The sequence below is a fragment of the Patagioenas fasciata genome, chromosome 12, assembly GCF_037038585.1.
Source record: "Patagioenas fasciata isolate bPatFas1 chromosome 12, bPatFas1.hap1, whole genome shotgun sequence".
Lineage (NCBI taxonomy): Eukaryota > Metazoa > Chordata > Aves > Columbiformes > Columbidae > Patagioenas > Patagioenas fasciata.
In genome coordinates, this window is record NC_092531.1 from 13,319,601 (window position 1) to 13,331,257 (window position 11,657).

Genomic DNA, 11,657 nt, shown 5'->3' on the forward strand with positions numbered 1-11,657 from the left:
TCCCCTGCTCTGCTGCCGGGCACAGTGTGGATGCAGGATTCCCCAGTGTGGAGCCTCAGCAGCGCATGAGCAGCAGCCCTGCCATGGGTGGTGCTGGGCAGGATACTCTGGCTGGAGGTGAGGTGGGGGGCGTGGGCGCCTGGATCCTGGGAGCTCTGGCATCAGGCTAGGAGGGTCCCCATCCCCATGCAGTACTATGAGGTGTGGTGTGGGGTGGGGATGGATGGGCAGCAGGAATAGCCTGGGGTAGGCGGTGGGTTGGGGTCTGCCCCTGCCCTGCCTGGTGCCAAGGACCCCTGCAGCTCTATGGAGTGTGGGAGGGCTCTGGAGGACCCACAAGATGCAGAGAGCAGGTGAGGATGGAAATGCAGTGAAATGGGATGGAGGTTGTGGCAAAGGAACCTGTTCTGGGCAGGGACCTGGGCTCCAGGGGACAGGACCTTCTATGCTGAGGGTGACCTGTCCCCCCAGAGCCCCACCCCAGGCTGCCACTGCCCGTTACAGCAGGAGGGGGCTGGCCAGACCCAGACCCCACACCAGGGAATGTCAGCGCGGAGCCGCCTGGCAGCCTGTCCCCCCCTGAGCGGGGCTGTGCCTGGAGCCCCCTGGCCGAGGGTGGTGAGGAGCCCCTGCGGCTGCCCACCTTCTCCCCTGCTGCCCAGGCCCGTGTGGCCGTCACCTTTGCCCTCTTCACCCTCTCAGCCGGCTGCAACCTGGCGGTGCTGCGGGCGGCGGGGACCCGCAGGGGCAGCCGGCGCTCCCACATCCGCCTCCTGCTGCTGCACCTGGCGGCTGCCGACCTCCTGGTGACGGTGGCGGTGATGCCGCTGGATGCTGTCTGGAACATCACGCTGCAGTGGCGGGCAGGCGACTTGGCCTGCCGCCTGCTCATGTACCTGCGGCTCTTGGCCATGTACGCCTCCGCCTTTGTCACCGTGGTCATCAGCCTGGACCGGCAGTCCGCCATCCTGCACCCGCTGGCCATTGCCCGTGCCCGCAGGAGGAACCGCATCATGCTTTACATCGCCTGGCTCCTCAGTGCGGGGCTCTCGGTGCCACAGGTACCCATCCCAGGGTCTGACCCCTGGTTCCAGTGGTCCTGGCTTGAGACCTCGGTGCCTTGAGGAGACATGGAACTCCTATCACCCTGTGGTCCCTGGGGATGGGGGCTGCTGTCCCACCTCTGCTCTGCCCCCAGCTCTTCCTCTTCCGCACGGTCACTCTCGGGCCCCCGCACAACTTCACCCAGTGCACCACACGTGGCAGCTTTCCCCAGCCCTGGCACGAGACCCTCTACAACATGCTGGGCTTCGCCTGCCTCTTCCTGCTGCCGCTGCTCATCATGCTCTGCTGCTACGTGCGCATCCTCCTGGAGATCTCCCGACGCATGGGCTCCAGCCTCTGTGAGCATCCCCATGCCCAGGGCTTCATAAGGACTCTGGGGCGGTGGGAACAGGGGGAGCCCTGGCTGGGGTTGTGCAGGGACGCCCCCGGCCCTCCCTTAGGGCATGGGGTCCCTGTCCCAGCCAGGCTGCTGAGCATCCCTCGCTCATGGGCCATGTCCCCCCAGTCTCCTCACAGGATGTGTCGCTGCGCTGCTCCAGGAACAACATCCCACGGGCACGGCTGCGCATGCTGAAGATGAGCCTGGTCATTGTCTCCTCCTTCATCCTCTGCTGGACTCCCTACTACCTGCTGGGGCTGTGGCACTGGTTCTGTCCGCGAGCCATGGAGAAGAGGGTCTCACCAGCCCTCACCCACATTCTCTTCATCTTCGGCCTCTTCAATGCTTGCCTGGATCCCATCACCTATGGGCTCTTCACTATTCCCTTCCGGGGGGGCTGGGGCTGCCCCTGTGGTCACAGCCCCAAGCCACAGCCCCCGTCCCCAGCCACTGGCTCCTTCCGCTGCTCGGCCTCCTCCCTGCCGCCCAAGCGGGGTGTTATGGGGGCATGGGGGCAGCGGGTGCCCCCTGGGATGGGGCTGCCTGACACAGCCGGCTCCTGCCAGAGCAGCTCCCTGTGAGCTGGGCATGGCACTGTGCCCATGGAGACACCCCAGGGTGCTCAGCAGGAACCAGGGCTGTGGGGACAAGGGGACCAGTGACAGGAGGGACCTGGTGGGGTGGGGCTGCTGCTCTCTTCTGTGCCCCAAAGTGCCTCTGTGAGTGGTGGGGCCAGTGTGGGTCCCCCCAGTCCTCTCTCTGTGTCTGTTGAGCCCTGCATAGTTGTTGGAGCAGAGCCCAGCACAGCAATAAAGTGTCCCCTGGTCACCTCCTGTCCTGCCTGTGTCCTGGGCTATGAGCTGGGGTCCCCAGAGCCGGTGCTGCTGGAGGCAGGCTCGTGGGAGCCCCAGCTTGTTAGCCCCAGGGGTGGCTGGTTCAGAGTTGGTCCTGGCTGCTCTTGTCCCTGCCGTGGGTGCTCCCAGGGCCCCCCACAGGCTGGCTAGGGCTGGGTGCTGCTCTCCCTGTAGCAGCTGCTGGGGCTGTTTGTCCCCATGAGGCTTCTGGTCCCTGCTGGTGGCACAGGGCTGGCAGCAGCCCCGGAGCTGTGCTCCCTGTCACAGTCTTGCACCTGCCAGCAGCTACGCTCCAAACAGGAGCTCTCAGCTCCTGCCCAAGGTTGTTGCAGGACCCAGCTGCTCAGCAACGGCCCCAAGGCCAGCGCTGCCACAGGAGCTGGTGCAACTGCTGGGGAGGAAGGGAGTGAGCTACAGACCTGGGCCTTGAGCAGGGGCTGGGGGTGCCTGAACCCCTCGCACCTCCAGCACCCTGGAGCAGTCGGTCCAAGTCCTCCCCCAAGGCAGGGCTGCAGTAACTGCTACACTAAAATGTCCCCTCTTGGACAGGGGTTTGCATGGGCCGAGATGGGGGACTAGCATCACCCAGCTGGGTGCTGAGCTATCTGCAGAGTGGAGGGGACTGAGTGCCACGGCCATCCCTGGCTGCCCCTCCTGAGTGCCCAATAACAGCAGTGCAAACCACAATCGCAAGGGTTTATTACAAAGTGGCAAAGTCAGATGCTGACGGTGCTGCCCCAGCTCCACAGGCGCAAACCCGTGCTGCGCAGGGCTCCTGGGACTCTCTGCTTGGTGGGACTCAAGGGAATGGGGCTGCAGTCACAAGGACACAGGGCTTCCTCACTGCTGCTGGGGCACAGATGGGGCTCCCTGGGCATGGGGGGCAGAGCTGTGCCTGCTCCTGCTCTGCTGGGCATGGCAGGATGCACAGGGGGGCCAAGCCCCAGGTGTGGGCTCGTGTAAGTATGAAAATATCATCTGGTATTGGGTGCACTGCTCACTCCCATGGCAGAGGTGGCTTTGGGAAATGCTTTGTTGTGAGGACAAGGGCTTGCACAGCAATGGAAACCACCAAGCAAAAAGCTCCTTCTGATACCTTGCCTCTGTTTTTCAACCAGCAGCTGTGGGATGCTGCTGCCAGCCCTGGGCCTGCTGCGGGGATACCCTGCTGGCTGTGGGCAGCACCCTGCCTGCTGTGGGCAGATGGGGCAGCTGTGTTCACAGCTCTGCCTGTAGCTCAGGGCCTACAGCTGGCAGACAGCTCTGCTCTGGGCTGGCAGTAGGTGGGCTTGGGGCAGGAGCACTCAGGAGGTGGGTGCTGGGGGGTCAGCATTGCCCCGTCCCCTTGCCGGCTTGGGCAGAGCTCCCGGCCCTGCGGGGCGTGTATGGGCAGCAAGGGGTCTCGCCGCCAGGCTGCACCTTGCAGTCCCATTGGGCTCTGAAGGGGCACCAGGCAGTGGACAAGGGGCCGGAATGTTGATGCCAAACCTCACCACACCCACCTGCTGCCCTGGTGGAGCCGCTGAGCGTGGACAGACCAGCCAGGAGAGAGGACAGAGCAGCAAGGCAAGCACAGGCAAAGTGGGGAATGATGCTGGGGGTAATTTGCTGGGGGCCGCCTGTGCTTTGGTGACTATTTTCCATCTGGCTCAGCAGCATCACATCCTCCCACTTCCCCCACAGCCACCTCCCTGTGGCAGCACCTTGCAGAAAATAGAGGTAAAGCCTGATCCAGGAGAACGCTGCTGCCCTGCTTCCCCCAGCATTTCAGGCACAGCATGGCTGTGGCTCTAGGTGCTGGCCCCACCGCTGCCAGGTCTCTTCTCAGTGAAGAAGCTTTTGAGCAGCATCACTTGCCCGATGCTGACCACAAAGAGGATGAGGGTTTCCCCAACTGACCAGTATGAGACCCGGCCATTGAGGTCTTCAGCTCTGCTCCGGTCCTGTGCTTCCCGGAGGCGGTAGTGAGTCTGGGAGTCGATCACTGTGTTCAGAGCCTCATGGATGGTGACGCAGGCAGACTCCATCTGAGGAGACAAGGACGCTTCATTGCTCCTGCCCCAGCACAGGGCAGGCCAGGGCTGGCAGCCGAGGGAGCTGGGGACGGTGCTGGGGCACCCAGAGCAGGACAGTAGCTGTTCTGCTCAGAGGGACAGCACCACAGACTGTCTGGGAGAGCGAGCCTGCTGCAAGCACCGGGTCACAGCCGAGAGCCCTGATGAGGTGCTGGGGGCTAAGGGCAGGGTCTGGGTCCCAGCCCTGTGCGCAGCCATCCCTGTGGGCTCACAGGGTGGAAAAGCTTTGCTGCACTTCCCTTGTATGGGATAGAAACTGGGTGCTCAGGCCAGGGGAGATTCACACCCAGAGCAGCCCCTCTGCCCATACTGCCGAGAGGAGGACGTGGCATGTGTGTGGTGAGGCAGCTGGCTGGCGGTTGGTACTTCTGCATTCAGCAGAGGGGAAGGGGGACGTGCTCCCACCTGCTGTCCTGTGGGGCCGTTTGGCCGCAAGCAGGAGCTGCAGCAGGATGTTCCTCCTGTGGCAGCGTGCAGGGACCCACCTGTGTCAGGGCGGTAACACGGTTGCTCATGTCGGGCAGGATCGGTGGCTCATCGCCCACCTGGAAGTCGAAGTAGACAGTTTTGTGGGAGAAGGTGGAGAACTCGTTGCTGAAGCAGAAGGTGTAGACGCCCTCCACTTCGGTGCGGTGCGAGAAGCTGTCATACTGCTTCTTGGTCTCCTTGTAGACTGTCCTGCTGTTGGGGTCCTCCACATAGCAGTCCACATCATAGTGTCCCCCAGTGATCACCTGCACAAGGAGATGCAGGCGGCACCTGCTGAACCACGTGGCAAGACCCTCCTGGCCCAGATGGAGCAGCTCTGCCTGGCCCCATGCCTGTGTGCACAGCCTGGCGCGCACGGCAGCACCCTGCCCATGGCTGCCTGCCACGAGATGGGGCCAGTCCCAGGGGAACCTGTGCCCCACAGTGCCCAAAGCTCGAGGGGGTGTCTGGACAGGGGGTTAGCCCTGACGGCTGGGTCAGGGCCTCCCGTGGCCGCTGTGGGAGCATCCAAGTACCAGCTTTGGGGTGGGCACTGGGTCAGGGCTCGGAACGCCTCCTGGTGCAGCATGGGGGGAGCTGGGGGTTGCATGGAGCCGCGCTGGGGCTCTGCGGGGCACGGCAGTGGCACGGGCAGGGGCACAGGCAGGGGCAAGGAGCAGGTAAAGGAGCACAGGCAGGGCAGTACCTGATAGTCCAGCGTGAACTTGAGGCCGCGCTGCAGCTCCTGGTGGAAGCACTGCCTGGCGCTGTCGGGCAGCTCGAAGGTCAGCTCGGTGCCGCCGGCCCGGCCGGCCCGCAGCGCGCACAGCAGCGAAGCCAGCGCCAGGACGCGCGTCCCCATCGCCTTCCCCATCGTCATCCCTGTCCGCATCGCGCCCCGCCCCGCCTGACGTGGCGCCCGCCCGGCACGGGCGGTGCTTCCGCTGGGGGCGGCTCCTCCCGCCGCCGGGCGGGACCGCCGGGCGGGACCCCCGGGCACTCCCGGCCGCCGTAGCGCGGCCCCGCAGGGCGGGTCTCGGGATGCGCTGGGTATTTGTGAACGCAGCCATCGTGGGAAGGTCTGTCGAGTCCCGCGGCGTCACCCCCGCACCTGCCCGGGGGCACCTCCGCGCACACGCGCTTTTATCAATGCATTAGAACGCTCCCGGAGGGACGCGCCGCTCGCGTTCCCGCTCCCAGGCACAGGAAGCGCCGAAGGGGGGACCCGCGTTCTGCAGCCCCGCTGGCGCCGATCACCGGCTGGAGGCGGAAAACGGCGCTTACAAAAAGATGAATGCGAAATATCGGAGTAATTAGAAATGAACGGAAAAGGTGAACTACGGGATTTAAAATTCAACACTCTAAAATACAGGACAAATATCATTGTTATAGGGAAAATATGCCTGAAATTCGATCTATAAGACATTTGACCTACAGAAAGTATAAACTTTAAGGCTGTAAAAATATAAGCCCAGCTTTGCTATAAATAGCATATTTAAATCTAAAATGGACTTCCAGAGAACATTCCTGTGCAGTCAAAACCAAAACGCAGTGCTGCTTTGTGCAAGAACTGTGCAAAGTTTTGCAACAGCCTGGGGAACAACAGCGAATGCCCTGGGCAGGGAACCAGCTCATTGCCAGTGGTGTTGGAAGGACAAATGGACAAAGCGTCTGCTGGGCTTATCGAGGCAAAGGCAGAATCCAACACCAGCCCCAGTGGCTGAGACTGGTGCCACTTGCTTGTCACAGCGACGCTGCCTGTGCAGTGGGTGTCAGAACACAGGAGACTTCATTGAATAAACCCCCCAGGCATTGTTCTGGCTCAGGTTCGTATGAGTGCCCAGCATTTGGGTGGGCTGCAGCCCCAACACACTCCTCAGGCAGTGGCACAGCGCCGGAGCCAGGTAATGGGTTTGGCTGAGACCGACAGCAGCTACGGCACATCCAACCCATGGTCCCAACCAGGCGCGGGGTGAGGCGTGCTCCCCAGTGCTGGCCCGTGCTGCCTGAGGCTGGGGCCTTGTGGGTGGGAGGGGGTGAGCAGTGCACAGTCCCACTGCCCTGATGCTGCAAAGCTGCCATGTGCTGCTGGTCCAGGCCCAGTTCTGTGGTGGGGTGCTGCAGGGTCCCATGCACAGGGCTGCGTGCTGCAGGGTCTTATCTGCAGGGCTGGGCATCCAGGCCCCCGTGCACTGGGAAGGCACTGCAGTCACACCCCACCTCCAGCCACGCAGATGCACTGGCTGGCCCAGACACACTGCGTCAGGCCAGTGCAGAGAGCTGCTGCAGACCCCCCTGCCATGCAGACCCACCCCATGGCCACCCCCTCCTCCTGCCTGCTTGCAGCCGCTGGCCCTCGCTCAGCTCTGCTTTGGCCCCAAAGAGCAGCCGTTGCAGCGGAGTCATCCCCGTTGCGGTACAGTGCCTGCAGCCTCTTCTGCCGCTCGCCATGCGCCATCCTTGGCAGCTTGGCATCCTTGCTCCCACACCCTTGGCAGAAGCTGCCCACACAGACAAGGTGGGAGCACTCCCCACCCGGGAATTCAGCGCTTGGAGCTGCTCACTATGGTGGGAAATGCCTCTCAGCCTTGATCGTTTCAGAGACAAACCCGTTCCCAGGCCAGCCCACTGGAGGCAGCTTCAAAGTGCTTGGAAATCTCTGCGGTGGCACGTTGTCTCCCTCTCCAGCACAGTGAGGGCACCAATGCCTTCAACTGCCAGGGAGGGCTAGTTCTGTTCTTCCAACCTTGTGCAACATTAAGGTCCTTTTCTTCCTGGTAGGCACTTCACAAACACATCAGCACCACAGCATCCTGATGTGGGGCTTCAGACATGTTTTTGTGCCAGAACGAGCAGGATGGAAGAAAAATGGATTGTAAATAATGAGGAGTAAGTGAACTGCGGGTGGGAGCCTTTGTGTGATCTGGGACTGGTGTCTCAGGTTGTTGCTTCTGGGGAAAAGTCCAGAAGTGAATGAAGAGTGTGAGAGAGACACATCAGCTGTTTGGGCTGGGGGGCTGGGCTCTCCCTGTAGCTCTGGCAGGCAGGAGCAGGAACCTCCAGCTCCCCCCAGGCACAGCTCTGACCCCCACGGCTGCCAGCACTTCCCTGGAGCTGGGCAACCACTTGGTGCAGGAACCATCACATTTCTGCAGGGAGGGCACTGGTTTGGTAAACTTCCTGGGAAAGAAACGCTGACGTGGTTACTGGGCTACTATTTCCTCGAAATCGGAGAGCTGCCGCATCTGCTCTGCTTGCATGGAGTGTCTCCGGAGGAGCTTCCTTTTGACTCTCAAGTCGCCCCATCGGGGTGAGCTGGGAGCAACAGGTATCAGGGACTTGAAGCCAGCAGCAAGCGGGGAGGGGGTTTTGCTGTTGGAGCCAATGTCAGGGATTGGGGGGTTGGGGTTCACATTTAGTGGGGGCAGATATCCCGGCCGTGTGTGGGAGATGTGGTCCAGCAGCAGGGTCCCGGACCCTCGCCTCTCCAGCAAGCCGGGGGGCCGGCGTCGGGTGGTGCCGGGTGATGTGCCAGTGCTGCTGTCCAGGGCCTCCCGCGAGCCGCCCAGCAAGGCCAGGTGGGACCCGCTGAGCTTCTTCCTCTCTGGTGGCACCTTCCCTGCCTCGGCTGGGCCAGGGACGCTGCAGAGCTGGGTGTCGCAGTCATGGTGCTCGGTGCTCAGCCTCCGCCAGTGCAGCGTGTCCACTGCCGCGGCCGAAGAGCTGATGCTCTCTGGCTCTTCAGGGACCGTGCTCCTGCGGGGCAGGCGCTGGTGGGTGGCCTGGCTCTTCTCGTAGGCGGCTTTCCTTGCCAGAGGTGGCCGCAGAGCCTGCTCATCTACCGGAGGGAAGACAGAGGGGTCCTTGCTCTTGCTGCTGCCACTGCGGGCCAGTGGAGCCTTTTTGGAGAGAGAGAGGTCACTGATGCCCATGGTCACCTCCTTGTCAGCACAGACCTGTGTGTCGTCATGATACGAGGGGGCTGCCAGCACTGAGGGTGCCACCAGCCCCCAGGGCTCCGAGCGCAGCCGCTTCAGCTGGGGCAGGCGGGATCTCGTGGCCGTGCTGGCTCTTTGGCCCGGGGAGGGCAGCTCGTCAGCAGCCCTGGCAGAGGGGGGGTCACCGGTATGTGGGCTGAAGATGTCATTCTCCTTCTCAGCAGGGGAAGGTGCTGAGACGGTAGTTTTCGGGTGGGCGCTGGAGGGTGCTGTGCACGCCTCAGGGGGGCTCCTCTCCTTGAACTCCAGTGAGGGAGGGACATTCAGGTACTGCTTGGTGGTCTTGGCACCAGAGGCTGATTTGTCCATGGTGATAATGATCACCTCCTTCCCTTTCGCCTTGCAGGCGTTCAGGAGGTGCTGCAGCACATCCTTGTCATCGGCATTGATGGCATGGACTAGGGCTGATGCTCCCGAGTGGTCCTCCAGGCTGGGGTCTGCCCCATTCTCCAGGAGCAGCGACACCACATCCCCCCCAGCACCACGGATGCAGGCGTGCATGAGGGCTGTTTTCCCGGACTTGTCCTGAATGTTGGGGTCAGCTCTGTTGTCCAGCAGGTACTTCACCATCTTGGCCTTGTTAATGCTCTGCTGGTCAACGTGCTTAGTGATGCAGGCCACCATCAGGGCGGTCTCCCCTTTCTCGTTGCTCTCGTTGATGTAAGCCCCCCCTTCCAGCAGCAGTCGGGTCAGCCGGAGCCGGCCGAGCCACACAGCCTTCAGGAGGGAGTTGCCCCCCATCTCCAGCTCTGTCACCTCATCCATGGCACTGGCTGGTCCTCACTGGTAGGCAAAGGCAGCATTGGCCAGCAGCTGTGGAGGGAACCGGGAGGAGGTGAGGCTGGTTCCTCAGCCCTGGTACTCCCCTGCCCTGCCTTCCTGGGGGTCTCATGCTCTGGGCACTGCTCCACACCCCACCCAGTGGCACTGGGAGCCCCTAAAGCCACCCTCCTACCCATGTGCAGCACCACAGCCCCCCTCACACACAGGGGCTCCTGCTGCCTGCAGGATACCTGGGAGGTGCCTGGGACAAGGCAGGCGGGTGCAGCAAGAGAGGGGCTGCTCTCCTTGGGGTCTCCTGTGGAACAAGTGCTGATCATTGCCAGCCAGGAGATGCCCCAGCCCTGCCTTCCCACAGCCATACCATGCCCTGACTTCATGGTGTGGGTCCCTCCCAATACCCTCATCTTTAGGATGGTCTGTGTTTTTCTGTATTGGCCATGGAGCTGCTGGCCTTCCTCTGTTCTAGACATACCAGAGGACCTGGTCTACAGAGCTGGAGTGCACTAATTACCCCTAACTGCCCTGAGCAGCCTTACCTGAGATCCACCCTCACCCTGCTGCTGGGCTGTGGGTTCTCTTTAAACAGTGACCCAGACCTGGTTGGAGCTCTGAAGGTGCCTGAGGCTCCATCCACCCCATCAGACCAGGCTTGTTCCTTGGGCTTCCCTTGTGGACCTGAGACCTGACTTGCCACCTTGTCTTGACCTGGTAATCACTGTTGATGGGACCTGTCACTGCCTTGTCCCTGCCTGCTGATGAGGTCTTGTCCCCTGCCTGTGCTGTGGTCACTCTCAGCTTATGGCTCTTCTTCCCTTATTGGACAGCTTTGCTCTTGCTGGTCCCTGGAGATACATCTCAGCTCATCTTGCCTTGCTCTTCTCCAGCTCTGCTTCCCCAGTGGCCATGCTGCCAATTGACTGGATGCAGCTGATTTCCCCAGGTGCCAGAGAAATCAGAAGGTTCCTGATGCCAAGATGATTTCCTCCATGTCTTCTAGGTCTCTGGGGCTGTAATGCAGAGCTCGCTGGGGACAGTGTGAGCATCTCCCACAGCTTCTTGGGCTGCAGCCATAATCTTTGCTTCCTCATTGCTAAAGGAAACGTTAAGCAGCTGCGGTCATGCTGTCTGTAACCCTGTGCTGCTCAAATGGTGGTGTGAGCCACTTGTGTAGGAGCGTAGTGCAAGAGCAGCCTCAGCAGCAGGACTGGCTCAGGAGGATCAACAGGCATCATCTTTGCTGGCAAGTTCTTCCCTGCTGCTGCTTGGCGTGGGCTGGCTGTGGGAAATTCAGCCAGGTGAGGCTCCTGTGCATTGTTCCACAGCCTAGACACTCCACTCAAGTGCCTCGTGACCCTTCTGCCTGTATCCTTGAGGAATAACACCTGTCCCCTGGAGCTCTGAGACTTGGCGGGCTCTGTGCACAGGGCAGAGGCAGCAGCTCAGAGCTGTGCTGGAGGAACCAGCAGATGCCCAGCACCGTGGAAACATCATGAGGCACAGAAGTGGACCTTCAGCCAGTGTGGCCAGGGGCCCTGCCACCCAGTTGCCCCACACTCTCATTGCCTTTTGCTGCCTGTCCAGCTGTCAGCAGCAGTTTTCACTCCCCAGGCTGTGCCCAGCGCTTCCCTGGAGCATCCCTACCAGTGAGGGGCCTGGCTGAGCTGCTCGCTTGGCTCCGGAGCACCTGGCAGCCTGTGCTCACCTGGTCTCTCCAAAACCTCCTCCGTGTGCACCAGTCTTTGCCTGTCCCTGCCAGCTCATGCCCGTCATACCCCCGAAGACAAGGAAAACCTGCAGGTCCAGGACCAGCTGTAAGTGCTCGCACTGGGAGCATCGACCTCAACCCCCTCAGAGGTGCAGGCGGTGTCACCACCTCCCGGGAGCCGTGCCCGTGAGCTGCACCGCGGGCTCGGCGTGAAGTTGCTCCCGGTCGGTTCTCACCTCCAGCTCCTCGCCGGTCGCTTCCCCGGTGCCGCCGGAGGGTCCCAGCTCAGCTGCAGTCTCGCCCCTGCTCGGACTCGGCCCCGGGGCTGCG

The 11,657-nt window shown here is 62.1% G+C and overlaps 3 protein-coding genes and 1 long non-coding RNA gene across 4 annotated transcripts; 2 read left to right on the plus strand and 2 right to left on the minus strand.

The window, feature by feature from the left end:
* The first annotated feature begins 65 nt into the window (after positions 1-65).
* Positions 66-2,106, plus strand: LOC136107010 (gonadotropin-releasing hormone receptor-like). Its single transcript, XM_065847792.2, has 4 exons — positions 66-117; positions 472-1,061; positions 1,199-1,403; positions 1,571-2,106. Exons 1-4 carry the CDS (start codon positions 66-68, stop codon positions 2,023-2,025), a joined length of 1,302 nt encoding a protein of 433 aa, XP_065703864.1. The 3' UTR covers positions 2,026-2,106.
* An 874-nt stretch (positions 2,107-2,980) lies between these two features.
* Positions 2,981-5,748, minus strand: TMED3 (transmembrane p24 trafficking protein 3). The gene is made up of 3 exons (XM_065847853.2): positions 5,548-5,748; positions 4,859-5,107; positions 2,981-4,325 (listed from the first exon to the last, which is right to left on the minus strand). Exons 1-3 carry the CDS (start codon positions 5,731-5,733, stop codon positions 4,089-4,091), a joined length of 672 nt encoding a protein of 223 aa, XP_065703925.1. The 5' UTR covers positions 5,734-5,748; the 3' UTR covers positions 2,981-4,088.
* A 397-nt stretch (positions 5,749-6,145) lies between these two features.
* Positions 6,146-11,657, minus strand: ANKRD34C (ankyrin repeat domain 34C). Its single transcript, XM_065847452.2, has 2 exons — positions 11,564-11,657; positions 6,146-9,652 (listed from the first exon to the last, which is right to left on the minus strand). Exon 2 carries the CDS (start codon positions 9,602-9,604, stop codon positions 8,045-8,047), a length of 1,560 nt encoding a protein of 519 aa, XP_065703524.1. The 5' UTR covers positions 9,605-9,652; positions 11,564-11,657; the 3' UTR covers positions 6,146-8,044.
* LOC139828935 (uncharacterized) lies at positions 6,618-11,572 on the plus strand. Its single transcript, XR_011741025.1, has 3 exons — positions 6,618-6,745; positions 7,623-8,169; positions 9,186-11,572. It is a non-coding gene; the product is annotated as an uncharacterized lncRNA (long non-coding RNA).

What these genes read in the sequence shown, in the direction of transcription:
- LOC136107010 (XM_065847792.2), top strand. Translation starts at nt 66, where the DNA reads ATGAGCAGCAGCCCTGCCATGGGTGGTGCTGGGCAGGATACTCTGGCT. An exon ending in CGGGGCTCTCGGTGCCACAG is followed by an intron (nt 1,062 to 1,198) that starts GTACCCATCCCA and finishes CTCTGCCCCCAG; the next exon opens with CTCTTCCTCTTCCGCACGGT. An exon ending in ACGCATGGGCTCCAGCCTCT is followed by an intron (nt 1,404 to 1,570) that starts GTGAGCATCCCC and finishes ATGTCCCCCCAG; the next exon opens with TCTCCTCACAGGATGTGTCG.
- TMED3 (XM_065847853.2), bottom strand. Translation starts at nt 5,733, where the DNA reads ATGCGGACAGGGATGACGATGGGGAAGGCGATGGGGACGCGCGTCCTG. An exon ending in AGTTCACGCTGGACTATCAG is followed by an intron (nt 5,108 to 5,547) that starts GTACTGCCCTGC and finishes CTCCTTGTGCAG; the next exon opens with GTGATCACTGGGGGACACTA. An exon ending in GTGTTACCGCCCTGACACAG is followed by an intron (nt 4,326 to 4,858) that starts GTGGGTCCCTGC and finishes TTGTCTCCTCAG; the next exon opens with ATGGAGTCTGCCTGCGTCAC.
- ANKRD34C (XM_065847452.2), bottom strand. Translation starts at nt 9,604, where the DNA reads ATGGATGAGGTGACAGAGCTGGAGATGGGGGGCAACTCCCTCCTGAAG.